This window comes from Leopardus geoffroyi, chromosome D2, assembly GCF_018350155.1.
Source record: "Leopardus geoffroyi isolate Oge1 chromosome D2, O.geoffroyi_Oge1_pat1.0, whole genome shotgun sequence".
NCBI lineage: Eukaryota > Metazoa > Chordata > Mammalia > Carnivora > Felidae > Leopardus > Leopardus geoffroyi.
In genome coordinates, this window is record NC_059334.1 from 86,452,840 (window position 1) to 86,478,014 (window position 25,175).

General features: G+C 55.5%; 1 protein-coding gene across 1 annotated transcript in view; it reads right to left on the bottom strand.

Annotated features, from left to right (window-relative positions):
* Window positions 1-379: 379 nt before the first annotated feature.
* The window catches only part of TCERG1L (transcription elongation regulator 1 like), a 196,755-nt gene continuing 171,959 nt past the window's right edge, over window positions 380-25,175 (bottom strand). Inside the window, exons 9-12 of the mRNA XM_045439269.1 lie at window positions 21,863-21,998; window positions 9,371-9,460; window positions 5,404-5,522; window positions 380-1,192 (exon numbers count right to left, since the gene is read on the bottom strand). Of these exons, the coding sequence (XP_045295225.1) occupies window positions 1,036-1,192; window positions 5,404-5,522; window positions 9,371-9,460; window positions 21,863-21,998 (502 nt within the window). The 3' untranslated portion in view covers window positions 380-1,035. The remainder of the gene's footprint in view (window positions 1,193-5,403; window positions 5,523-9,370; window positions 9,461-21,862; window positions 21,999-25,175) is intronic.

A 25,175-nucleotide genomic window follows, 5' to 3' on the forward strand; every position in this document is an offset into this window, starting at 1 on the left:
AAGAAGAGAGAAACCCGCCCAATTACGTCCTAATACGCGTGGCAGAGAGCGTGTTCACCACACTGAAGAGGGACCGGGGAGGCGAGGAGGTGTCGCTGTGTCCTGGGGCAGTGGCAGCGTATCTGAAGAGAGGCCCCGTAAGCCGCGAAATAAACAGGCAACAATTTAGAGAACGCGGTTAATTAGCTGGGTTTTAGCCACCATCGCTCCACCCAGAACGGGCATTTTGAAAGGCAGGATTTTTGTTTGTGCTCACTCAGCCCTTGTGTGCGTTCACAAACACTGTTAGGAACCTTTCAAAACAGACCGTCTTCAGTTGAAACACTGTTTTGACGCTGGAGATCGCACTGGAAATCTTACCACCAAAACACAAAACACACTGGTTTAAAATATTTATTAATTAAAAAAAATTTAAAATTCTTTTTATACAAAGATGATGAGAAAAATCTCATGCAAACTGGGCATACAATAAAAATAACTCAACTATTCGTATGATGATTTTGTACAAAATAATCCCATTTTGAGTAGGACCCCCGACAGACGTTGCGGCCGCCCTGTCGGGGGCCCGGCGCCCCCTCGGACTGCTGCGGGGGTCCGGGGTCCGCGCGTGGAGGCGCTCAGGGTCGTCGCTATGACTGGTGATGATGATGCTATTGCTACTACTCGGGACACCGGACGGACACCCAGCACTCGGAAGGAGCCCCCGTGCCACGGGGCTCAGAACCCAGGGAACACACAAAGGTTTGGAGAAAAGTTTCAGGTACTCAGATCAACTCATGAAAACACCTTGAGAGGGAGATAGATATTTCTGCTGAGCTACAAACCTGCGGTGGGTTTATGATTTGTATATATTACAAGTACTTTGCATAATTAAACAATTAAGGGAGCGACCTACCATGGCAATTAGAAACGCATCAGACTCGGAACGCCGTACAAAAGAGAGCTTCAATATGAAACAGTAATCCTCCCAGAAGTGCGCGCAGCCCCGCGCGACACCGTCCGCTCCGCACCTGTCCTACTGCGCCTCTCACACACTCATCTCATCTTCCGCAGCCGGAGTCGGTTTTCCTTGTCCCGTTTCTTAAGAATAAGTATGAATTGGTTGAAAAAATGCTCCTGGTCCTTCTTTCTTTGAACAAGACGAAACCTCTGGTCCCGGCCATACTTCTCCGCAAACTCCTTAAACGTGGTTCTGAAAAACAGGAACTTTCCTGAGACCTGTCTGTCCGGGAGCGGTTTCCACACCTCCCGACCCCCGCAGGCCGGCATCACCTCCAGAGGCGGACAGCCGGTACCACCCGATCTAGCTGTCCTCGGGCCACAGGGAGAGGACACGGGGCAGGTCGGGGACAGGGGCGGGACTTGGGGCAGGTCGGGGGACAGGGGCGGGATCTGTGGCAGGTCGGGGGACGGGGAGCAGGGTCTGGGGCAGGAAATGGGCATCCCACACCTGCCCCAGCTACTCCCGTGCTGGGCGCCACTCCCCGTGGGGGCCCTTGGGATCCTGACCCCACTGAATACCCGCATGGCTACCTCTCCCCAGCCTCTGGAGATGAACCCAGACTCTCCGGCTTCTTCAGCCTCCCTCACTCGGGGCTCTCAACTGCCCACCTGCGTCCACCACTGCTTTGGCCACGCGGGTCCCCTCCTGCCCCCTCTCAGGATGTCCTGGCTGCCACAGGCCACTCAGGCAGCCCCTCTGCCTGGCACGCCGTCCCTTACGTCTGCTCTCGTCACTGGCAGTCGGGCTCTGTGTGTCTTTTTTGAGGAAACTCACCCTACAGACGGGGTCCCTCGCAGCCCTTGTCAACAGCCACAGCCGTGGTAAGCCCAACCGTGCCATCTACTCCTCCCCGCCCCCCGCCCCCCTGGAGGCTCTGTCATCCGTGTTGTTTCCCGCCAAAGGTCCCGGATGCCTGGCGGCAGTGGCCGGGCCGGCGTGTGGAAGAACCCAAGGTCAACGGAACGGGCCGGGGAGTCCGCCGCAGGGTCCGGGCGGCTCAAAGGGCAAGTGGGTAAGCCCCTTGCAGGGACAAATGGCACCTTCGCGAGCAGCGGTCCCCTCAGCCTCCCCCCTCCCAGGCCCGAGCTGGCAGCCGGGAACAGGCCCGCAGGGCTACGTGAGCTCGGTCGGGGGATCCAAAGTCCTCCCGCTTCTCCTTGTGGAGGACTTCATACTCCGCTGCAGACATTTCACTCTTGTATCAAAGGATTATAATGCAACAGCTGTTTCACACATAAGCAGGAGGGCTGCACTGATGTGGCTGTCAGGAGCCCGGACACATCCCCACCTGCCACCAGCGTCCCTCTTCCTGGTCCAGCCCCACAGCCTCCCGGGTCACGCTCCGGGGTTGTGCCTGCTCATGCGCGTCTCAGAAAGAAAGCGCTTCTCTCTGTTGCCCTCCTTCCTTCTTCCCTCTTCCTCCTTCTCTGGACTGAAAGTGTACATCCCCCAGGATCCTAGATGGACCTCCCGGCACCCCCCGGTGCTAGTGTTGGGGGGGTCAAGGCCTTTGGGAGGTGACTAGGTCACAAAGGGCTCACCAGACCCTGAGCCAGAGCGCTGATCTCGGACTTCCAGCCTCTAGAACTGTCTAGAACTGTGAGGAATATCCGTTGCTTGAGGCCCCTGGTTTGTGTTCCTGGGAACAGGAGCCCAAATGGACTAAAGGACTACGGCCCCTGTTTCATCCTTCCTTCCTTCCAAGATGAGAATCACAGCGACTTGTTACTCGCTTCCCTCGTCTGGATAGCAGCCTGCATATCTCCCATTCAGAGGCTGAGCACAGATCTTGTCTACAAGGTCCTGCTCGGGGCCCTTCTGAAAAGAAGCGTCCCTGAGAAGAGAGGGAGAATTACAAATCTGTGGCCCCCCAGCCATGCCGTGGGGCATCCTGGCTTCTGCTGGGCCTTCCAGTGGGCCGGGGGAGCCCCTGAGTCACGGGGACAGCACCCCCCTTTGCCCTCTGGCAGCTGGGGACACAGCCCACCTGCACCTCAAGGAGGTGGACAGTGTGGCCTCGGGAGGAAGCACAGAGCGCAGACCCCACAGCCTGAGCGGCAGACCGAGGGGAGGACCCCCGTGGCCCCTCGCCCCATCTCAGGACCCCCAGAGCTGGGCAGGACTGGGAGCTGGCTCTGGCTGTCCCCGTGGCTGCGGTGACAGGGCCAGAGCACAGCGTAACTGGCGGAGCTGCTGAACCCCGAGAGGCTGCTTCTAGGGTGCTCAGATGGCCCGTGCTTAGCTCACCTGGCCACCCGTGTGCAGCGACTTGAACTGCACGTACTCTACTAGGATACCTATGGGACAGTGAGAGGAGAAGGTGAAGCGGTCCGTAAAGTCTTGACGACGTTGCGGAAGCAGCCATTTTGACATAAAAATGGTTTAATAATCATAAAAGTACGTATGCACGGTGCACATTTTTAACATAGCAGGCAGTTTAATCTACTTTAAAGAAGAGTAAGTTTAACTTTCTGATTTCTATCAGTCACTTTCCTTCCGTGTGTGTGTGTGAGATCTTTCTCCTAATTGCCAGATGCGTTATGAGTATGTTCTCCTTTGTCTTCGGGACGGGAAGGGGAATGTGTTGACTTACTGTTAACATTTTACCAATGGGCAGCTTGAGAATATTTGATGATGATGGTGATGATGGTGATGAGAGGCATCTCCGTCACCAAGCTGCTTCTACCTGCCAGGTGCTATGTTCGCTTCTGCGTCTGCACCACCCAGGGAGTCTGCTGTAGCCGTACTGCCCACAGATCATGCCGGAAGCTCAGAAAGGTGCCATGCCTCACTCCACTGCAGGGCTGAGGAGGGGTGGGGGGGGGGCTGTGCCCTGAGGCAGGGGCTCCACACCAACTCCTCTCTCCTAGGGTCACCATGTGGGGACACAGAGATGCCAGTGTTCTCATCTCTAACCACAGGAAATCACAATTTACAAATGTTTAGATGCACATTTGCTCTTCTAGATTAGCCTTTTGTGATCGGGGTAATTCATGCTGCATTTTTCCCCATTCAGAAAACATCTGTCCTTTAAATACTTGGAGAGGTTTTATAAGGACCATATAACCAACATCCAATTATTGACCAGGTGAACTAAATAATTATCAATCAAAACATGGGAGCCTATGTCTTCACAGAAAGCAAACATCAATTAATGTTTTTTTTAAAAAAATAATGTTGTGGGGCGCCTGGGTGGCGCAGTCGGTTGAGCGTCCGACTTCAGCCAGGTCACGATCTCGCGGTCCGTGAGTTCGAGCCCCGCGTCAGGCTCTGGGCTGATGGCTCAGAACCTGGAGCCTGTTTCCGATTCTGTGTCTCCCTCTCTCTCTGCCCCTCCCCCGTTCATGCTCTGTCTCTCTCTGTCCCAAAAATAAATAAACGTTGAAAAAAAAATTAAAAAAAAATAATAATAATGTTGTATTTATGCATTATTACTAAAATGCCAAAGTGCCCGCAGTATTAAAAATAATAATGCATAAACGTCCATTCAGATGTATCTCAACCCCAAATAAAAATAAACGAAAGTCAATTTTTTTGGCTTATAAAAGTTATAGTCCTATATTTCTAAAAGTAGTACAATGTTCATTACTTCTTAAATATCAGCCAATTTTAGGGGTGCCTGGGTGGCCAGTTAAAGCGTCTGACTCTTGATTTTGGCTCAGGTCATGATCTCACAGCTTAGGAGTTTGCACTAACACCATGGAGCCTGCTTGGGATTCTCTGTCTCCTCTCTCTCTGCCCCTCCCCCTGCTTGCATTCTCTCTCTCTCTCTTTCTCTCTCTCATAAATAAATAAATAAACATTTTTACACAGAAGCCAATTTTAAAGAAGACTTAAGTTCATGCATTTTTCTAAGTTCTAACATCCAGTTTCCTATTGGTTTATTTCACGGGAACAGTGCCAGGTTATTTTAGGTGACTTTGGCAGCAAAATTACTTGGCTCATTTGCCCTGGTGTGTGTCCCTTCTCTTTCCACCCTGGCCGACTGGGGACACGTCCGCCACCAACGGTGAGGTTTATTTTACTGCTGCTGTTCGGGCTCTGTATGCCTACTCTCCGAGTTCGTGTTCCGTGCGCTTACTTTCTGATCCCTAGATTCGAGGTTAGCCCTCATCTTGAGTGCTGACCTACTGACTAGTTATTTAGGTCATGGAGTCAGGGTGGCCACGCTGGAAAACCAGGCAGGGCAGCAAAATGGAAGGGTGTGGGGAGCAGAGAGAACCGTGAGCCGCGCAGGCAGGCAGGGCTGGTGGCTTAGTCACCGACAACTTCACCATTACGCTTGTGAGGTCTCCGCGATGGTAGGTTACACGATTTAACCAGAACAGACTTTAAAAGCCCTCTTACAGTCATCGGTAAGTCTCCCGCCCCGAAGTTACCCGGCATTTCTGTCTCCATACCTGGGTGACACCTTAGACTCCTCCAGAAGTTTCTTGAATTCTTCTTTGGCGAGCAGCAATTTGTTTTTCTTCTCCTTATATTCTTCTTTTATCCTTGTCTTGACAAACTGTTCGAATATCTTGAAACACACACATACACACACAGAAAAGTATTACAGGTTGCATATCAGAAATGAAATCCTGTGCCTCAAACACAACACAAAAGAACAGCGAGCATCTGTGGTTAAGCCTTTCTTTTCCATAAGATGGAAGGCACAGCCCCTCCAGGGAGGGGCTCTCCTGAACCAAGCGTCTACATAATTAAGCCTGGATCCCCAAGAGAATCTCGGGGTCAAACGCTGAATCAGCCCCGCTTGGGGGCGGGGGTGGGTCCTGTTTCTTGTTTCGGAATTCCGTGAGCAGCTTCTAGGGTCACGCGCTGTCTGGCTGACCTTCACATCGCTGCCGGTCGTCCCAGGAACACATGAGGTTTTGTCATTTGTTCTAGTCAATTCCTACAGTGACACGATTGGTATCTGAGCCTCCAAACGTGACTTTAACTTGTGAAAAGAAAGTCAACCCAGCATCTCTGATCCCCCAGCCTCTAGTCTCTAAGAAGACCACTTGTGGTCTGGGCATCAGGGCGGGGGCGTCACGCAGACACGGCAAGCCTCTCCTGGGGGCGTCACGGAGCCTCTGGGTGGTCAGACCCAAAGCGAAGACCTGACCCTCGGACACTGCGTGATCCCCAGTCGGACAAGAAGTGGGTTTTGAGCAGGAGAACCCCGTCCCCTAGCCTGAAGGATATGAGTATCGTCTGGTGGGCAGGTGCATCAGGGCCCCGGGACCCTCTCCTTTGCGAGCTGACGGTCAACACAGTGACGCAACACCGAGGACCCTCTCTGCAGCCGTCAGTCCGTCAACGGATGGGGGCAGCGCATCGTCGTGGTGTGAGGTGCCATTTACAAACCGGAGCCCGAAGGGGGTAGGGACAGCTGCTTCATTCCCAATGCTGTCTGAGCCTCAACGCATTAAAAAGAAAACACCAGAGATGACTTGAAAGCGTGCGCACACATGAATAAAAAGATCAATACGATTTTCACGTGTGACCCTGGAAGGCCTAGAAACAGCAACTCTGTCCCAACCGGACCCAAGGCCACTGCCGACATTAGACTCTGACCCGAGCGCTCTGGGGGTCTCCCGCACTCCTGCCCCCGAGGGGGAGGCGGGGAAGACGCGGCCAATGCAGGAGGCTCTCTTGGCTTGGACGGGGATTTCACACTGCCTTTCAGTGGCCACTCGCCTTACGGGATTATAAACACCCAATGCTCCCCTGTCCTGAAGACTCTGCACGGAAAGGAAACATTCAGGAGCAGGACTTAAATGGAGAAGGTGTGCTTATATATTGAAGTAGGACTGTATCGGCTTATTTCACCTTCAAGGCAAGTGGTGTGCAACCTCGCCGGCTCTTAGAATTTCAACTAATAAAACAGGTGAAGGAAGGGTTATTATCCACATAAAAGTGTGGGGCTCCGTCATCAGAGCTTTTGCTCTACTAATTTTAAGTCTGGACAGAAACCCTGCCTGGCCGCGGGGAGACCCGCTTCTCCTACCGCTGAGCCGCCCACCCATGGAACCGAGTTCTCGCCTCTCCCTCCGCCCTGTCGCTCTATTTACGCCGCTATAATTTAACGTAGCGGCGTTTTTCTCCCCGCTTTGACAAATTACACCAGCTCCACTCACAGTGGGGCACGACTTTTTAAAAGAGAGACCACTGGCCATTGTCCCGCTATGGCGTGTCCTCCCATAATGAAAAGGAAACACTATCTGTTACCGTGGAAACAGGTCTGATGAGCGTGGGCCGACCCCTCGTCTCTGTTTGGGCTCAGTCACTTCTCCTTTGCAGCCCCCTGTGGAGGACGGGCCATTGGCGGTTTGCCCACCATGAGCTCTAGTTTCCCCATAGAAACACCATGTGACAGCGGGGCTGGTACAGATTCTAGCCGGATGCTTGCCATCAACGGTGGGGGTGGGTGGGTGGGTGGGTGGGGGGGGTCCTGTAAGGAGCACTGGGGTTTCGGGGGGCCTAGATATTGCCTCCTTCTCTGGCACGGCTCCAGCACTGCTCATAGGAGCTGCGGCTTCCCCCGTGTCGCGGGTGGTTTCTGATCCCAGGGCTCTCTGATGCTGCTCTGTGTCGACCGCCAGCGAGGCCCAGTTCCCGCTCTTCCTCCCGGGGCCTCCGGGGCCACGCTGCAGGCTGGTGACCCTGAAGTTTCCTCTGTCTGATGGCGTCCCCCGAACAGCGCACCCCAGTCTGATCTGTCTGCACAGCGCACATCCAGGCGTGGGGGCCCGGACATCCCAGCCCAGGTGGCCACAGCTTCACCTGCTGCCATGGGGGGGGGGGGGGGACGTGCAGCCCCGTGGTGCTCACGTGCGCGTCTCGCGCAGGACGCCCCCAGAGCAGTTCAGCAGCACACCAAGCGCTGCGTGCTCTCATCACGTGCGGGGGGGCGGGGGGTAAGCGTAAGATCCTGGTGGGGGGGGGGCGGGCTTCCTCAGCTTCCTTCAAAGGGGCTAACGGTCTCTAAAAACACCCCTGAACTGGCAACAATGGTGCTGACCGCGCCATCAGCGAAAGCATGGTCCGCAGATGGCCAGCGTGCGGGGCTTCACCAAGTAAGGCACTCTTCACAAAAACAAGCGGACGACGAGCGCTCACAGCCGAGTAGTCTGACCGTTTGCGCTTTAATATCGCACAGAAGAGCGAAATATTACTGATGATTAAAGTCTACAGTTTTCCTCAGCTGTGTGCACGCGTGTGTGTGCATGTGCGTAATCTAACCTCCTCTGACTCTGTTGTAACTTTTTTTTTTTTTTTTTTTTTTTTTTTTGGAGCCACTGCTAACACGTTTCACACGTTTTCAGATGTTTCCTTCTGGAAAATACAAGCCAGCTGCAATGCAACAAAAAGGTCATTAATTCTAAGTTCCTCAAAGGTCTACGTTCCGTGCTCCAGTGTGGCCGACCCAGCACCATCCCAAGCCCCGGCGTGTGCCAGCGGGGCCCTGCCATCGGCGGGACGGGCAGGGGTCCGCAAGCCCGAGGCTCCGCCCGCTCGGTGTTTCACTGATCGTGCTGGCGTGTGCTTGAGGAAACTTCAGGACCCACGACAGAGCTGGAAATGGGGTTGCCCTTTCTGTCCTCTGGGCCCCGGGCTCTGCTGTCTGATAGCACGCGGGCCGTGGTGACAGAGGCCACATCTGAAACAGCTCTCCGGCCCTCTCTGTTTCCAGCGGCCGATCCGATGACCCACTTTCCATGTGCATCATTTCACACTCAGAAGAGTGCAGACAGAAGAGGCAGGACTGGAGCAGGAACCAGAGACCCCAGAGACCTCCAGGGAACACCGGACCCCGGCCGGGCTGTGCATCGGGGCCCAGTCCCTCAGCCGGCAGTCGGCACCGCCCGTCCCTCTGTCCGTCCGCTTCGTCTTGGAAGCCGTATCGGCTCCATGATCTACGCTGACAACGAGCCAGCGCAGACCGGCCAGGCTAACGTGTCCTCCAGGCGAGCTGCCTCTCGCCCACCTCTGCCCTTTCTGGGGACCTGCCCTCTGGACCTGCCACCCCTTCCCTCATACACCCTCTTACTGTTTCCGGGACCCTCATCTCATTCGATGTCATCGTGTAAGAGCTTAATTGAGTCTTCACACAGCTATCTGGGGTGCGGTCAGTGTTCCCAGCACGTGCATTTTCATCTGTCCTGTGGGGTCACCCCCAGATGGTTTGCTAAGACACTGAGGGGATGACCGTCCTCTGCACCGCTAACCACTGCTGCGCACAAGCTCCCACGCGAGACCACCGGGCCTACCCCTTCCCCTCTGACAAAATGAACGTGACAGGCGTCTGCGTGTCACGAGCGTCAGGAGGAGCGTCCTGCTCGCGCTGGGTCTCCAGAGCCCGCCAGCCCGCCACCACGTTACCTGCTTCCGCTCCTCAGAGTTTAGCAGGAGGTAACGCGGATCAAACACGATTTTGTGTAACTCTTTCTCCCAGGTAGAAAACGCTGACACCTGAAGAAAGATATTCAACAGAGTTGTTTTTAGCATCTAACACAGAGCCCGAGGTCATGCTGAAATCATCGATGGGGGCAAACAGCATTGGGGTGCCGTGGGCTCAGCGACGCAGCCTTGCGCGAGAGCGTTAGGCATGCCAACGTTCCAGGAAATCAACACCTAGAGCGCTGGGAAATTAAATTCTACACGCGTGCCACTATTTCTTCCCTGGATTTCTTCCAGGGCCACGTGCCGCTGATCTGAAGCCCCCATTCTATCTGTACAGCTGGAACGCCATTCTGGAACGTCACATCTTGAAATCAGAAATAACGGTAAAAACTTTCAGAACCCCGCAGACCGTGACAGAGGGCGATTTCTTATAGTCTGCACTTTGCAACAATTTTAGTTGATTTTTAGTCAATATTTAAACCTTTTTAGGTAGGCCATGTTTTTAAAAACAAACCATGTTACAATAGTTTTAGATTTACAGAAAAGTTAACAAGAACATTACAGAGTGACCACATATCTTACTCAACTTCCCATACTGTGAACATCCTACATCAGTATGGATGCCAGATTTGTCTACACGGTTGTTAACAAAAGTCACATTTAAGACTTCTTTAGTTTTGGGGGCACCCGGGTGGCTCAGTCTGTTAGGCATCCGAGTCTGGCTCAGGTCATGATCTCGTGGTTCGTGGGTTCGAGCCCCGCATCGGGCTCTGTGCCGACAGCTCGGAGCCTGGAGCCTGCTTCGGATTCTGTGTCTCCCTCTCTCTCTGCCCCTCCCCTGCTCACACACACTCTCTCTCTCTCTTAAAGATAAATAAATATTAAAAAAAAAATTACAAAGGAAAAAAGACTTCCTTAGTTTTGACCCAGTTTTCTTTTTCTGCCTAGGATCCCACCCAGGACAGGACGGGACAGTGTCATGTGAGTTTCTCCGACTTCCCTTGTTATTCTGGCCTTGACGGTTCTGCTGGTCAGGATTGTTGTAAGATGGCCTCTATTAGGATTATCTTTTAGATAATTAGATGATTAGACCAGGGTTCTGGGTTTTGGGGAAAAGCACAGAACAAGGTGCTGTCTCCATCCATCACACCACAGTACTTCCTGTCACAGTGACTGACGACACTCGGTGTGGACCCAGACCACTGGGCTGAGGCTGTGCTCACCAGCTCTGTCCTGCACACACTCACTCTCTGTCCCCTTCCCGCTGTGCTTTCTGGGGGGGGGGGGGAGTCATGTGTGCAGCCCCTCCTCGGGTTATGTTCCACCTCTTGGGGGGGGTATCCCAATACGAGCTATTTGGAACTCTCAAGGGGATATTCATCGATTCCCCCACATTTAGCTATTTATCGCATCATTTATTTGTATCATTACAGGCTCATGGGTATTTCTAACCTGGGTTGTAACCCAATATCATCCAGATGCTTTGTTTTCGCCCACATTCTTCCAGCTTTGGCCGTTGAGAGGTTTTCTGACTGGCTCCAGCGTGCCTTTGGCGTACCCCATCATCGTTTTGGGGGGGCCCTTCCTTATTTTCTGGAACTTCAAGGTGCCCCGGCCTCATCTTGTGTATCTCCTGCCCCAGCCCTAGAGTCGGACAATTCTCCAAGAATCGCGGTTCCTTTTGCTGGGGAACAAATCCGAAACTGGGACCTGGTGCAAGTGGTTCTCCGCCGTGGGACACGGAGCTTCTAGCTTCTCCCCGCTGACAGAGCAAGGCAACGTTTAAGTCATTTACAAAATAATTTATCCACTTAAAAGCACGGACTAGGGATTGACTACGCCCTAGGCCCCACGCTGCGTGCTGAGGACTCAGAGAAAGCCAAGGTCCTGACATCAGAGAGCCCGTGGCCTGGGGCAAGGCAGACGAGCGAGCTAATGATCCCCTGCGAGGCATCTGTGCCATATGAGGGACACTCCCGGCCACGGAGAGGCCACGGCGAAGGGACATTCCCATCCCCAGGGATCAGTTTGCAGAACACGGACTATTCTGGAACATGGACACTCCTCGGGCTCCCGAAGGGCCGGGGGGTCCAGGAGGGGCGGTCTGGGGTGCAAAGGCGTGTTCGTGAGCTGGGGGTATGTGACAACGGCAGAGCACGTTGGGGGGCAGGGAGGGGTCGGGGAGAGGCGGGATAGTCCCAGACTGACGGAGGACCTGCACTTGACCTGGGGACCTGGGCAGTCACACGTGATGCGCATTTGAGGGAGGCTACTCCGGCCCAACGGGCGGGGAATGAACCCTGGGCCCAGAGGAGACAGCAAGCTAACGGTGGCTTTACAAAAACAAAACCCATTCACCCTCTCACCTCTGACCACGTTGACGTGTTGCTGGTAGAGACACTATTTTAATAAACAGGTGCTTTACTTGGTACACCACAACGTGGGGTTTTTTTTAATCGACGCTTTCTACCTTTACTAACAAAAGTCAAAACCCCTTGTTAATATTCATGAGCTCTGTGACTGGGCGGGATGACCCAGGCTCCACCCGGGGACTTCTTCCAAGGAGAACATGGTAAAGTGTGGACACGCCCCCGGGGTTGGGGGCAGGGTTCCCGGGGAAGCATCCAGGCAGAGCGATCCCGTCATTCTTTGGCTCCCGACCACAGCACCGTTAGGGCAGCTGTGGAGAGAACCTGTGGGCCGCCTCGGCTCAGCCCAGGCACACAGGCTCCTGTCCACCTGCTAGGGACCGGTCTCTCAGCTCGCTAGGGAGGGCAGAGGATGTCACAGAATCGGTGTCACATAACTAACTCTACCAGGATTATGAGAATTTGGGGGATTCTAGATGTATAGTAAAATCATTAAAAAAAAATAATGGTATATGGTTGCCTCCAAAGGAATTTGCAATCTGTAAGAGGAGATAAGCCTCGTCTACAATGACTGTAATTCACAGTGACAGAATAGGTGTTGTCACATTACCTGAGAGCCATGCTAACAGGTGCTGCCCAAGTTCAGAGAATGGCGGCCATGGTTGCGAGAGGAACAACCAGGTGTGGGACCCAGGGCTGGGGATCAGAGCAGATGGGACGGATGGATGGCCATGTTGGAACATTCGCCACCTGTGGGGGCACAGCCTTGTCTGTGAGACCCAGCTGTTCCCAGAGGACCCCGGATCATTGCCGTTAGGATCGATTACAAGCATCGCTGCGACAGAGCCTGATCTCACTAGGCCTGCGCCTCCCACATCCCCAAGGTCACCCCAAGGTAAGTTCATTCTACAGGGCCGGGAAGGAGGTCTCCCCACTCTTGCTGGGTGCCAGCAGGAGCCATTCTCAGCCCCAAGGCCACCGTGTTCCCTGACGTGCCCCCCCCCCCCCCAAGCCAAGTGGCTGGCTTCTCCAACACCCACAGGAGAGTCTGTACGAGCCTCAGGCTTACGTTACATCATGTAATGTCCTTCCGGGTTGGCCCACCACCCTATTCACGGGCCTGCCCAGTCTCAAAAGAGGGGGTTACTCCGGGGGTGCACCCGGGGGTGGGGACCTTGGGGCTGCCTCAGGATCCTGCCCACCCGGTGGGCCCAGGACTGACTCCAGCACACGACTGTTTCTCTCTTATGTCCAGCCCACACTTCCCGACACTTTGGCACTTCCCCGAGAGTTCGTCTTTGAACGGTGGAATTTTTCAGCAATTTTAAACCCTCGCGTGCAGAGTCCTGCCGTCCCTCTGCAGCCGGGCGGTGTTCTGTGCTGATTCGGTCTCCCCCGCGGGGCTGTGTTCCGTGATCCGCGATCAGCTCCCGACCATCAGCAACTGTGATCCAGGCACTTCCGAGCGCCTGGGTGTGCCGGCCACCGGGAGACTGCCGCCAGCCTCTCCTGAGCCCCGCGCACGTTCTCTATTTCATCCACGCTGGGGTGTCATCGCCGGCCAGCGTCGTGGGCACGTGCTGGACGGGTCACTGACTGCTGGGCCACGGCCCTGCCTTCTTCGCGCACAGCCTCCTGCTCCTGGCGTTCCTCGGGCACGCGCCCTCCCCGTCGTCTCTAGGTCCTGACTTGCTGTTGGTTCCCTGGCATCTACGCTGCTGAGGACATTCCTGGCAGACGCAGCTGTAAGATGGAACTGTGGACAGGCCTTGACCTCCGGGCGGGGACCAGAGGTGCCACATGGCTGGCTGGGGAGGCTGTTCCTATGTGGCACGTCTGCACCCACAGACGTCGCTGCTGGGAGTGGCAGGGGGAGGACGATGAGAGGCAGGGGAGACGCTGGCACCATGGCTGCAGGAGCCGGGCCCTCTTCCAGCCGCTGTCAGCGTGCTCCCTGCGAAGACAACCTCGCTGGGAAAACCCCCGAGTGTTTTGCAGGAACCAGCTGCAAATGGAGGCTGGTCACTGCAGTGCTTGGAGACGGTGGTCTGGTCCCCAAACTGCTCCCCGTCCTCCAGCGCTCTTTTCCCTGGACCCCAGCACCCACCCTCCCGAGGGCTCCGTTTCTTGAGATCTGACTGGCCAGCCATTCGTTCAGCCAGGGCCCCCGTGGAGGCTTCTTGGCCAGCCAAGCCCTGAGCTGCTCCCGTGCAGGGCCCATCTTCCCTGAGCGAGGGACCTCCTCGGCCCCCTCCACCTGCTGGGCACAGGCGAGACCCACCCTCTATCAGAAGCCCCCTGAAGGTGACCAAGGTCTTGTGCACGAGGAAGAAAAATCGCCGACGAGATTGTTTCTGACCTCAGCCCCAGCGTCACCAAAGCCTCTGAAACCGGAGGAAAAGGGTCTTGCGTTGCGTTCCACCCGGAACGCCAGGTGATATGCCAGCAAGAGCCTCCCGGGAGGCCGTCACAACCGGAAAGGCCCCCACAGGCAGGACGCTGCGAAGGAAGCAGGCAGATGCTGCTTTTATCTTCAAAGCCAAAGGCCATTTCACGAACTTGTCACTCACTGGATCACACACAAGACCAGGGACCCTAAGGACCAGAGAAAATGAAGGAAGGCTGGAAACGGATGGCTCGTGCCCGGGCCTGAACTTGAGGGTCAGTTGGTAGGACGGCGGGCTCCGGGGCACATTGGGGCTCCGGGGCTCCCCTCTCATGCCCTGTGGGGCAGAGGATGAGCCTGTGGACAGGTCATGTGACTGAGTCGCCTGTCCGTCCACGGCACCGCCCCCCGCACCGTCCGGTCACCTCCTGAGGGCTCTGTCGGGGTGCCCTGGCTGTTGGCTGGGCTCAGGAACACGGAGCTGGGTGGTCTCAGGGTCTCGGGGACAATTTCCATCAAACACAAAACACATTTATTTCAGAAGCCAATGTTTTTGCCCAAATTTGATTCTCAAACACGTCGTGTTTACTCTTTCCTTCCTCTGCGTTCGTAAATGTGATACGGAGCCTGGAGGGTGGACGGTCCATCCGTAGGGTGGCTTTTCCCTCTGGTTTTCACGGCCTCCACGCCCCGCAGAAGGGCATCTGTCACAAGCACCTCCCAGCTCTGTGACAAGGACACTGGCCTCTGAGACACGGGCCGCACCTGCCTGGCCAGTCGGCTCTTGTCTTAGGCTTCTGCCTGCACACGCTGTCTTGGTGCCGGGAGGTGAGCGAGGCTCCTGTATAACGTCTCCTCATGTCACGTGAAAAACCAAAGAAAAGAGAAACAGGAGAGCCAGACCCCTCACAGGCGTGTGAGGTGACGGCCTGTTCTCGCAGCTGCTAAGCAGTGGGCTGGGCTGGGCCCCGGGGACCCGCCGTGCTCCCCGGCCCCTGGCAGGGCCCCACACTCCGCCATCGCTGGTCCCCTGGGCTCAGGCAAGTTCCCCAAAGTGTCCATCGGGGGCAGCAGAAGGTATCTGTCACCAGATGGAGGGAGGCGGGGAGCAGGTGCAGGGGTCTCCCAGGCACCCCAAGACCACTGGGTGCAGGTGGACGTAGTGTTTGCCTAGCCACACCGGAGGCCCAGGGGCCCCCGGAGAAGGGTCAAGAACCTCCCTCCGGCCTGAGCCCACTGACCTCTGCCTCGAGGACCAGAGGCTGGAGACGCGGCCCCTTGTTTAGTCTGTGTCTGCGTGGGGTGTGCCTGCCAGTCTGTCCACGCCACTCAGGAGCCCCCAGCCCCAGCTCAGCTCCCCACCCAGTCCGCCCACGGCTCCCCTCCCAGGACCGGTTCCTCCTGAGCACCACAGTGCCCCCCCCTCCCCGCCAGCCATCTCCCACAAACCCAGGTGGCACCAGGTCTATGCGGACGAGTTCTGGTTCCGAGAATCTGCATAGCTGCCCTCCACCCCTGTTCCCGTCCTCCCTCTTCCCTCCTCTCCCGCTGCGTCCCACAGGCTCAGGCTGATACCGAATACAGTGTTCTCTGTAATTAGCACTTATACCATTACCCTCTTTACCCAATTTCCTGGAACGCATGGCTGTGTCTTCCGGAGCTCCTGACAATTAAAGGCAGCGTGAGAGGCCGGAAGGACAGGCGTGCTCCCGGCTCGGCTCGTCCTTGGTGGGGAGGCACGGGCACCCCTGTGGGCTGCCGGGATGAGGCCTGGGTGCAGGCAGTGAGTTTGGGGGCAGCAGCAGGCATGCTGGGAGGAGAAAAGCCAAGGACGCCGCACAAATGAGCAGGTGACCACAGCGGGCCCCGGGGCCGGTCCCACCGGCAACCTCGTAAGACTCACGTGGAACAGGCCCACGGCTGCCTGAGATTTGTCCCGCGTAGGACGGGGACGTGGGGGTTACCTCCTGGTTGAAAATCATCCACGGAGATGTCCAATCTCTAAACCTAGACATGGGAGCAGTCCACACGAGCCCAGGTGGGTCCAGAGGTGAGCAAGGGGTCTGCCCGCTTCCCCTGAACTCTGGGCACTTCGACTCCCGCCCTCACCTCTCAGTGCTCATGGGGCTTTAGCAACTTCAGCTTCTTTCTTCTGTTTTGACAGATAAACAGAATTTTGTGCCATCGTTGCACAACATCCTCCGCCGATTTGATTTATGTTTGCGGGTTGTTTTCACCTTAGCGACGGGCGGAATCCCGCTCCGGCAGTGAGAGGGGTGGTCCGCCTCCCTCCCCAAGGGCATCTTCATGATTAGAACAGGGTCTCATTGCTAACCACACGGTATCTGAAGATCCGGATTGCCAAAGGCCACGGCCGTCAGTCCAGAAAAGAGGAACCACAGCACAGGAGCGAGACAAGACATAAACCCCAGGCAAAGAGCTATAGTATTCAAAAAATGGTATTTACGTTTCTTACTATTCAGTGCTGCCGGGGCTGCTGGGAAACACCGTGTCAGGAACTCTCAGACGTGGCCACCGAACTACTCTTCCCAGAGCAATTCGGTTTATCGACCACATGTTTGTAGCCCGTAGGAAACAATTCCGCACACAAAGTACACACGTCCATATGATCATCAGAGTATTATTTGAAACAGCAAATTTGGAGAATATAAGAAATGAATGAAAATGCAGGATTTCTGAATTGACAACGAATTGAATATTATGACCTCATCCACGTGTTTTGCAAAGGATTATATGAATGCTTTTTAAAAATGTTGGAAAGGGGCACCTGGGTGGCTCAGTTGGTTAAGCGTCTGACTTCAGCTCAGGTCGTGATCGCACGCACAGTCTGTGAGTTCAAGCCCCGTGTTGGGCTCTGTGCTGACAGCTCAGAGCCTGGAGGCTGCTTTGGATTCTGTGTCTCCCTCTCTCTCTGCCCCTCCCCTATTCATGCTCTGTCTGTCTGCCTGTCTGTCTCTCTCTCTCTCAAAAATGAATAAACATTTAAAAAATTGTTAATGCTTGGGGCACCTGGGTGGCTCAGTCGGTTGAGTGTCCGACTTCGGCTCAGGTCACGATCTCACGTTTCGTGAGTTCGAGCCCCACCTCGGGCTCTGTGCTGACGGCTCAGAGCCTGGATCCTGCTTCGGGTTCTGCGTCTCCCTCTCTCTCTGCCCCTTCCCCACTCATGCTCTGTCTCTCTCTGTCTCTCAAAAATGAATAAACGTTAAAAATTTTTTTTTTCATTTTAATGCTTAAAAAGGAAAAACAGTACACAAATTTATAAGTAGGTTAAACCTCATAAAATCAACTACATTAGAATGTTTGGTCGAACCATGTTCAACTACAGTTCAATCCTGGTTATGTTCTAAGACAAAAATACTTATTATTGATATTTTTAAATCTAGTTTTAGAAACAAAAGACTGGAAAGAAATGTATCTCAATGAAAATAATGATCTCTTAGGACAGAGAGGACTTGGGGTGAATTAGATATTCTTTTTTGCAAACTTTCTTTCCACGCACACGTCACTGTGCAGCAGGACTGTGTGTTATTACCGGTGTGACGTGTGCCCTGCGGGGTCCGCGGACTTGCCATAGGTCCACGAGGAGCAGACACCGCAGGTGTCCAGGCCGGGACTCACACAGGTACCTGAGACGCGTCGCCTCCAGGGCCGTCTCGCCTACGTCGGCCGCTGGTCATCAGGATGATGGAGCCCTCCCGCGTGCGTCCGGAGGCAACGCCATGTGTCTGAGAGAAGGGGCGCCAGACACGGCTCATAGGGAGGGAAGCGAGGTGGCGCTTCCTGCTGCCGGGAGAAGGCCTCCCCCGCCGCCCTGTGAGCCAGAAGGCACCCAGTACTGCTACTTTACGGCAACCTCGTACGACAGCCTCATGGTGGACAGCCGACCCGGTGCAGAGAGAGACCGGCATGGCCCGTGGGTGTGAACGTGTGGTCTGTGAGTTTCTCTAACAGACTCGGATCCCAACTCCACGGAGCTCAGCTGCACAGTCAGCCACCATGCCAGCCAGTCTCCCCGAGGCCACTCACCGCTGGGAAGCTGGCCGAGGGTCACCCACAGAGGGACCCCAGAGAGCACAGCAGGTCAGGGCTGTGGAGTCCCTAAGGTAGGATCTGGACTCTCCAAAGGCCCTTGGAAAGCCATACTTCTTTTTTTTTTTTTTAATGTTTATTCATCAACTTCACCTGAAGCAGGCTCCAGGCTCCCAGCTGTTGACACAGAGCCCGATGCAGGGCTCAAACTCACCAGCTGTGAGATCATGACCCGAGCCGAAGTCGGATACTTAACCCCAGCGTCCTAATGGCTAGGTGCCCCAGCCGTACCCACTTCTAAGGGATACTTTGCAGGAGGAAGATGTTCTCAATAAAATGTTTCTAATACATTTGCCTGAATACGAGGGATCACATTAATAATCTGCTATTCGACGAGACCTGCCCCTTCACAGGCTGAAGTTTTTTTTTTTTTTTTTTTTTTTTTAAGGCTCTACTGTGCTTTATACAGTAAAGCAAAACAAAAATAAAACCTTCCTTGAGCCGTCAGATACATACTACAAACACGCAAAGCCACAGGCCCTTCCCCAATCTGTGATCCCCACGGAAAAACCCCAAACATGCCCTTGTTAAACTACTAGAAACCCACAGGACCTAGCTCCATCGTTCCCTAAGTACATGAATTTCCGGACTGAAGCATTGTACAAATGCAATAAAAAACATTATTAATCACTCAGTCCATGAAAAAAGTGACCTTTCTGTGCCTCATTTTCGAGCAACAGGAAATCTTATGGGCTTAGCTATCAAATTCTCTCGAGCACTGAGTAACTTATAAAATATGCTGGCATATTTTACAAAGCCAAAAAGCCATAAATGGTGGCATTGCTTTATGACATCAGCTGTAAATTCAGGCTAATCTTTTCTATTCATGAGCTGCGTGTGGGATTCTTGCAAAATCCTCCTAAGACAGGGGTTCAGGCTTCGCCCAGGCCTCTTCTTTCCAGGCAAAACTCAGAACTCCGGGTGGGTACTTGGCATCTCTGTGTTGTTTTGCTGACTCGCATCTACACGACCTACACAAGGTTCTCACGCAGAAGAATCTACGAATCAAAGGCCGAAAGGAATCACCCACCTCGGTGAGGCAAGAGCGTAGTGAAAATCTCATTAGTAAAGCTGCTCGACCACAGCCATTGGGATAAATTCAAGAAACCGCACAGCCCTGGCCTGCCGGCAGGCTTAGCAAACACAGGTAGGTGTCTCAGGCAGCCCTGGGCTCTCCCGGGGGGTCGGTCTGATGCTGTGCTGGTGAGGCCGGGCTGGTTGGCTTCCCAAACAAAGAGGGGGACGTGCAGACGAGATCAAATAAGTTCCTGCCTCCATTTCTCAAAGGCTCCTAATGCCATCACGTCTCAGGGAAGAGGGGTCACGTCTCCTGCTGGCTGGGTCCACAGGAACAGACTGGCCAGGTCGATCCAGACACTAAGAATTACATATATTTCTGTGCGTGACAAGGGCAGACAGCCACCCGCGTGTTGATCAACGCCTAATGAGACTAGAGACAAACCTCAGGAGTGTCCATGCCTATGGCTCTCCAGAGCAGAAGCAGCCCATTCTGGCGATCCTGTCGGGGGAGGAGTATGCTTTATCACTTCTCCCGAGTGATGCCGAGACCTGTCCTGCAGAGGCCTGGTGGCCATGCGTGTGGAGAGAACAGAACGGGGAATGACAGGTGCTTCGGAGATAAGCCCCTTCGTCACAGGCTCGGCGGGTGGGCTCCAGGACCAGCGGGTCAGGGGGCACGTGCGGCGACACCATAGCCCAGTCCCAGATGGCGTCCACGTGGACACTGAGGGAATCTCGGGAGGTCGTTGAGCGCCTGCTGCACACCAGGCCCTGGGGACCCAAGGGAGCATCAGGCAGTCCCGACCCCGCAGGAGCTGAGGCCTCTCACGGCAGCTTGGACAATGTGGAAGGGACACAGGACAGTCATGTGGCATCCTGTGTTAGCCAGGGGACGGGCGACAGGGCAGGGGACCTGAGGCGAGAGTGGAAGGCGGGCAGGGCATGGGAGAGACAGGGCAGGGTGGTGGTCGGTGGTGACATTGGGCCATGAGGCCAGCCGGACTGTCACAACCCGAGCAGCCCCAAGGGTGGCGGTGACGGCATAAACATGCTGTTGGCAGCGTCCGGGACCCCCCGGGACGAAGGGGAAGCAGCCCGCAGGCCCGCGTCCCCAGCGGGCCCAGCTGAGCAGAGTGCAGGACGAGGCCCAGAGTAGAGCGAGGCCCCAGTGAGGGCCGTCCCGGCTCAGCGGGTCTCTCCCTGTCCCGTTGGAGATACGCAGCCGCCCGGGCAGGAGCAGGGGGCCCACTGCTCCCCGGGCCATTGCACACGGCAGGATTTGTTCCCCAAAGGGTCTCAACGTCTTGAAAAAATTGTTTGCAGAGGGAGGCAGGAACTGACATCCTTTTGAAGATAAAATTTCAGCCCAACACATGCAGGTTCGAACATCGCGTCTGTTCAAGTAACCCGTCGTCATCAGCGCACACAGGCCGGCCCCCACGGGCCTGTGCCCCCGGCCCCCCTCCCGGCACGGCCGTGTCACCTCGCATCCGTGCCAGTTTGGGCTTTGCACACCTCACCGCGGTTTTGACTTCATGAGGCGACTGCCCCCTCCAGGCCCTCACGGCCAAGGGCCGTATTTCATTTCTAAGTGAATGCCAAGACCAATGAAGTGATGCAGACGTTAAAACCCATGGTGCGAAGGAAGAGAGGCCCCCGCTGTGGACCACCTCCCTCCTACCTGTAACACTTAAAGCTGACACGCCCCAGTCGCCCTGCATCGCCAGGGCCTCATGCCAGCCTCACTCTGGGGAGCCCTGCTCGACCTCCCGCTCCGGGGGAGGTGGGGTCTCCCGACACCCGGCCTCAGGGCCCGCGGCACCTGCTGTTGGGAGGGGCCGGCCCAGGAGGCGGCCTGGGGACAGCGATCGACCAGGGAGGGAATCTGCTCCCTGTGCCAGGCCTCCCAAGGCCACCAGAGTGTCCGTGACCGTCACCACCACACAGGGCCCCCGGTACCACGTTCAGCCTCATTTTGTGAAGAAGTCCAACTGGGCTATTAGAGCCGACTCATTTTATACCCAAGAGCCAAAGCTGGAAATAAAAGTCATTGGAAGGAGATCTGGTTCTAAAATGTTTCTCTCTTAAATTCAAAACAGGGTTCACAAGTCAACTATAATGAAGACATCCTCATTTTACTAAAAATAGTTGAACGGATCCACAGGTGTGACAGTCCCGGCTTGTCCAAGTTAGAACAGGGGACGCCCCTCTGGGGTGCACGGACCCCGAGACCTGGCCGGGCTCCAGCAGGAAGCTTATCAACACAGGTGCTGTCTGTACACAACGCCAGTGCCCGTCCCCCATCTGCCTCTCCGGGGCCAGCATGAGCAGGGGGGAGGGGGCCGGGCGACAACCACAGCCCTCAAGACCAGAAGCAGGGGCCCCGTTTCATGTCGCTTCAGCCTCAAGTCTTTTGGCACCTGAATTTCACTCAGCCCGATTCCCTGCACTCAGTGCGGGAGGAAAAGCGTCCCTCGGGCTGCGGGGGCGATCGCTCGGTGACTGGCTTCCGAGGGGAGCCGTGATCTGCATTCGGGACCCGCCCCCTCGCTCCGGGAGCACGTCTCCGAAGCGGTTCCTTACCCCTCGCTCCAGGAGCATATCTCGGAAGTGGGTCACCCGCTCCTCCAGCGGCAGCAGGATCTGGGGAGGTGGCGTCTTGGTGTCCTTGTCCGCTCCTTCTGCCTCCTCTGGCCCAGGACTCGCGTGGCCTTCTGTCCTTTAGGGCACGAGACACAGACAGTTAGCCGTGCCCTCGGAGACCCACCTGCCAACCCCTAAAAGTCCCCCAGGAAACTCTTTAAGAAGCAGACACTCTGAGAACCTTTCAAAGCCTGGTGCAGACAGCCCAGCAAAGGTGGCGATTTTTGCTCTGGGGCGAAGACTGCTTTGTTGCGTTTGGGGCAGAGCTGAGGCTGAGACCCTGACCCCAGGGGCGCCGGCAGGGAGCCAAGGCAGCGGTGGGTGCGTGCGAGGGCCCACGAGGTGGGAGGAAGCCCAGAGTCACCGCTTCACCGCCTAGACCCGGCCGTCAGAGGAGGTGAAGAAGCCTTTCCACCTGACAAACCACGGGAGCCCACACCCGGCTCTCTTCCTGTTGTTTCGGTTTGTTTCGTTTCAGGGAAGACCTTCCTTTTGGACAAATGCAGGAAGACAATTACCGGAGACCAATCCGTTGACACTCTGGGTACAGAAAACGCCGTCCCGGGGTCCGGCCCGACAGGGAGATTTCAGTGACAACAGGGGGAACTCGACCCCCACCCCAGGCAGTCTGCGCAGGGATCGGTGCAGGGTGGGACCCGCAAGCCCTGGAGCTGTTCCCTCCCTCCGGTTCCCCCCGGCCCACAGCCACCGCCCAGACGCAGCGGGCACAAGCCAGGGCCCGGCGGGCACCAGGGGATCCAACAAGCCACCTTTACCAGGCTGGCGGCCGAGAGGAAGGAAAGAGCCCACTCTCGCGAAGCACCAACCTGGCACCTGCCTTCTGTTACACACCCGGCCGCTCGATGGTGCTCTCGGGTCCACAACTCATTCCAGCAGCATTTGGGAACCTGCTTCCCAAACACCTGGGCATTCGTTGCTGCAAGATGCTCAGGGAACAGCAGACATGGCTCTCTTGAGATGCCCCTCTCACCCTCTGTTCCCCGACGGGAACAAGCCCGTCCAGCCGCCGCGCCTGCCCCGCCTCACAGCCTGGGCTCTGCCCTGAGGCATGTTCTCCCCCTGCCCCGGCCTGGAGAGCCACGTGCTCTGACCCCACGGAACCGTCTGCTGGGCCTCCTTCTGGCCCACCCTGCCCCACGCTTCCCCACAGTCAGGTCCCACGGCCAGTGACTCCCGCAAGGACGGGTGCAAATCCATTGTGTCCCGAGACCCCCTGGTTCAGAGAACCTTCACTTCTGATGCGCTTTGGTCAGGTTAGACCAGCAACTGTAAAGAGAAGTCCCCTGGGAAGTGCCTGGACTCAGCACCTCCTGTGAGCCCGCCAGCACCTACATGGAGACGTCAGAGCAGAGGATGTGCCCCTCAAGAGCACGGCACGTCCCTGCTTCTTTGCAAACCCAGCCTTACCCTGGGAGTTAGTCAGCGAGAGTCACTTACGCCAGATACAGGGAGGGGCTTCCTGACACAGGTGCGGCACGGTGCCCCCCCCCCCAGGGGGACTGCACTCCTGGGGGACACCCAGCAGTGCCTGGAGACATTGGTGGTGATCACCGCCGGGGAGGCGCTGCTGGCACCTGCAGATGTAGAGGCCGGACGCGCTGCTAAATGCCCTGCATCGCACAGGACAGATGCCCGCGAGGGCTTGTCCAGCAAATCTCCACCATCCACGCATTTGGGGAGGAGGGGGCAGGCCCACTGAAGGTCACACCATCACTTAGTGGACGGGACCAGGGTGGTCCCTGCCTCCTGACACCTGCTTTTTCCATCACTGTCTATCCAAGATACCGCGGAAATCCGTTAGTTACCGGCTTCAGGATGTGCCGAGAATATACAACGTTCTATGTCTAACACTCACCAGCATTGCACAATGGCTTAATCCAACCTAATACAAAATGTGCGAAGGGAAAAAAAAGAAAAAAACATTGGCTCAGCCCATTAGGGAATCTTATTTATAGACCAACTATTTCAGGAGAACTTACATTCTTTGCTGCTTATGTGATTATGTGGAATTTCAAGAAAAAGAAAATTACCAGTGGATTTGCAATTGTATCATAATCCAAAGGGTATAATTAGGAGTTCTTTGTAATAAATTTTCATTAGTTAAAAATAGAAGTGTGGAAACAAGACACGTATTGTAACTTGAAATAAGATTAATAGGAACGTTGTAAGCCCAGCAATGATCACACTTTACTGCTCATTCAACACAATACTTTGTTCAGAGGTGCTGGGTGCCTTCCATATTGTGAAGCTATCGGTTCAATTAGAATTGGTCAAAAGTAATGCAAACTTGCTAAATATATTTTTAATAGTCTCATGGCTGAATGCGTGTTGTACCTTTACCAAAAAGCAAATTCTAGTACTTGGGATACAACTAGCTTCAGGCCAAATCACCAGGGACGAGAGGCAGAAACCCCAAGGACACGGTAATTGGTGCCCACAGGTCGTGCTGGCCGGGTGGGTGGGAAAGGCCTCTCATCCGGAAAGAGTTTTGCCGCATGGCAGACCCCTCGCCAGGTGGACACCCTGCTTTGGGAAATCGTCCAGGTCAAGTGCATAGGTTGAGAAGGGCCTGGTCCTGCCCAGCCTTTCCCCCAGAGCAGGGGTCCCCAAGTCTGGGCCGCGGTGCTGGGGTCCCTTCACTCTGAGGGACAGCTCCCTGGCTCCTGGCTCCCTCTGCCCTCTGACTGCTACTGAGCTTGCCTAGCTGAACCGCTAATGGCCTGTGTACGTGAGCACACGTTGTGTCCACCCGGCCGCTAAGTCTGTAGCGACAGGGTTTGCCGACCTCGCCCATGTGCACAGGGCAGCAGGCTATTTGGTAAAACTCACCAGACGCATGCTCCGTGCAACCAGACTCTAGACGCGGCATGTTTCCTTTTTGTGGATGACAACCTTTAATGAGCTCATCTGAGGCTGAGGGAGCTCAGGCCGCAGGACTTTGCACATCTGCTGTGTGCCCAGAGGCCACCTCGGACTCGCAGACGCGCCTCTCTCCAGGAGAGGAGGGGAAGAGGCCCAGAGATGGCACCGTCACCGTAGCAGGTGCGCGCTGGGGGGCATGGTGCTCAGCACGTCTGAGGCACCCGCTGTTGACCCCAGTGTCCGTTCGCCAGTGTGCCATCATCCTGCCACCCCACGGGGAAGCTCACATGGGGCTGGACGCATCAAAGGCCAAACCTCGGTTTGCACCGACGGACTGAGGTCCGCACACCTCAGGGTCCTCATGTGGGGC